The sequence below is a fragment of the Chinchilla lanigera genome, unplaced genomic scaffold (genome assembly GCF_000276665.1).
Source record: "Chinchilla lanigera isolate Chin_1 unplaced genomic scaffold, ChiLan1.0 scaffold00054, whole genome shotgun sequence".
Lineage (NCBI taxonomy): Eukaryota > Metazoa > Chordata > Mammalia > Rodentia > Chinchillidae > Chinchilla > Chinchilla lanigera.
Window position 1 is genome coordinate 3,619,969 of NW_004955455.1, and position 1,338 is coordinate 3,621,306.

At 57.0% G+C, this 1,338-nt stretch overlaps 1 protein-coding gene across 1 annotated transcript in view; it reads right to left on the reverse strand.

Moving 5' to 3' along the window:
* The window catches only part of Rasl10a (RAS-like, family 10, member A), a 2,644-nt gene extending 1,313 nt beyond the window's left edge, over positions 1 to 1,331 (reverse strand). The window contains exon 1 of the mRNA XM_005396200.1: positions 1,078 to 1,331. Coding sequence (XP_005396257.1) covers positions 1,078 to 1,302 — 225 coding nt within the window. The 5' untranslated portion in view covers positions 1,303 to 1,331. The remainder of the gene's footprint in view (positions 1 to 1,077) is intronic.
* Positions 1,332 to 1,338: the final 7 nt, after the last annotated feature.

The window sequence follows — 1,338 nt, forward strand, 5'->3', positions numbered from 1 at the left end:
CCCAACCAAACAAACAACAAAAGCAAACCCTTTCTTTACAGGAGGTTGACATTAAACACACAGTTCAGCTGGGCACAGTGAGGTACGCCTGTAATCTCAGCATTCAGAAGGCTGAAGCAGGAGGATTACAAATTCACAGTAAATTCAAGGCTATCCTGAACTGCACAGTGAGACCAAAAATATAAAAAATAATAAAAAATATAAAAAAAATTAAAAACCCACAGTTTATGCTCAGGCCTCGGTCACTCCATGCCGGAGTCCCCTGGGTCCGATTTATGGCCGCCAAGATAAAATGCGCCTGGAGCCTGTCAGCCAGCAGCGCCCCTCCATCTTCATCCTCCCTTTCACCATCTGCCTCTTGCTCCTTCCACCTTTCCCCAGCTCAACTCTCTCTAGAATAATTGCCAAGTCCCTGGCCAGGAGCCCCCACCTTCCAGCAGCCTGCGCGGATTGCCAGCAGCTGTGCATGTGCTGCTCTTCCCTCCCTGAATGCTTTCACCACTTCTTTTACTCAACACTTCGCTCACCCTTCGTGTTCGGGTCAAATGCCCCCCCTCCAAAATACCGCGCTTACTCCTGCCTGATTTTTCTTCTAAATTTCTGGGAAGCATCCAGCTGCAAAGATTAGAGGTTGGTCCTGGACTCTGCACAACTTCCTAAATGAGTCTTCACTCCAGGTCACAGGAAGGAGGGGGCAGAGAATTCGCCACCTCTGGAAAGTCTACTCCTTTCCCTGACTCCCGTCTCTCCCGTGTCTCCCGCTGTGGCTCTGCTCCCGTCCCCAACACAAGCTGCACCCTCAAGCCAAAGCGACCAGCAGCGGCAAGCAAAGAAGACAAAAGCACCCATGGAACAAGAAAAGGCCACTTAGCAAAATCGCCCGGTTGATCGTCCCTGGGCTTAGGCACTTCCGGGAGGGTTCAAACGCCCGTATACCAACCAGCACGCACACTCTTGCTTCAAACGCCAGTCTTGGTCGGGCGGCCTGGGGCCGTCCACGTGGACACGCACAGGCGCACCATGCACACACACACCCCTCACACGGCTCACGCTACTGCCCGCCCCTCGAACCGCTACCTCCGGACCTCCAGGGCTCGGGCCGGGGCCAGCGACGTCGCCGTCGCCGTCGCGGATGCTCAGGTCGTAGACAGCACCGTCGAGCAGCACCGCGGGACGGTAGAGGCGGGGCCCGTCCGTGGGTTGGTGGCGCTCGGGATAGTCACCGAACAGGAACTGGCGGATGATGGCCGTCTTGCCCACTCCCGGAGCGCCCAGGACGGCCACCCGCAGGCTGCCCCCCATGGCCGGCCCGTGCGGGGGACACTCATGGGCCGGCGC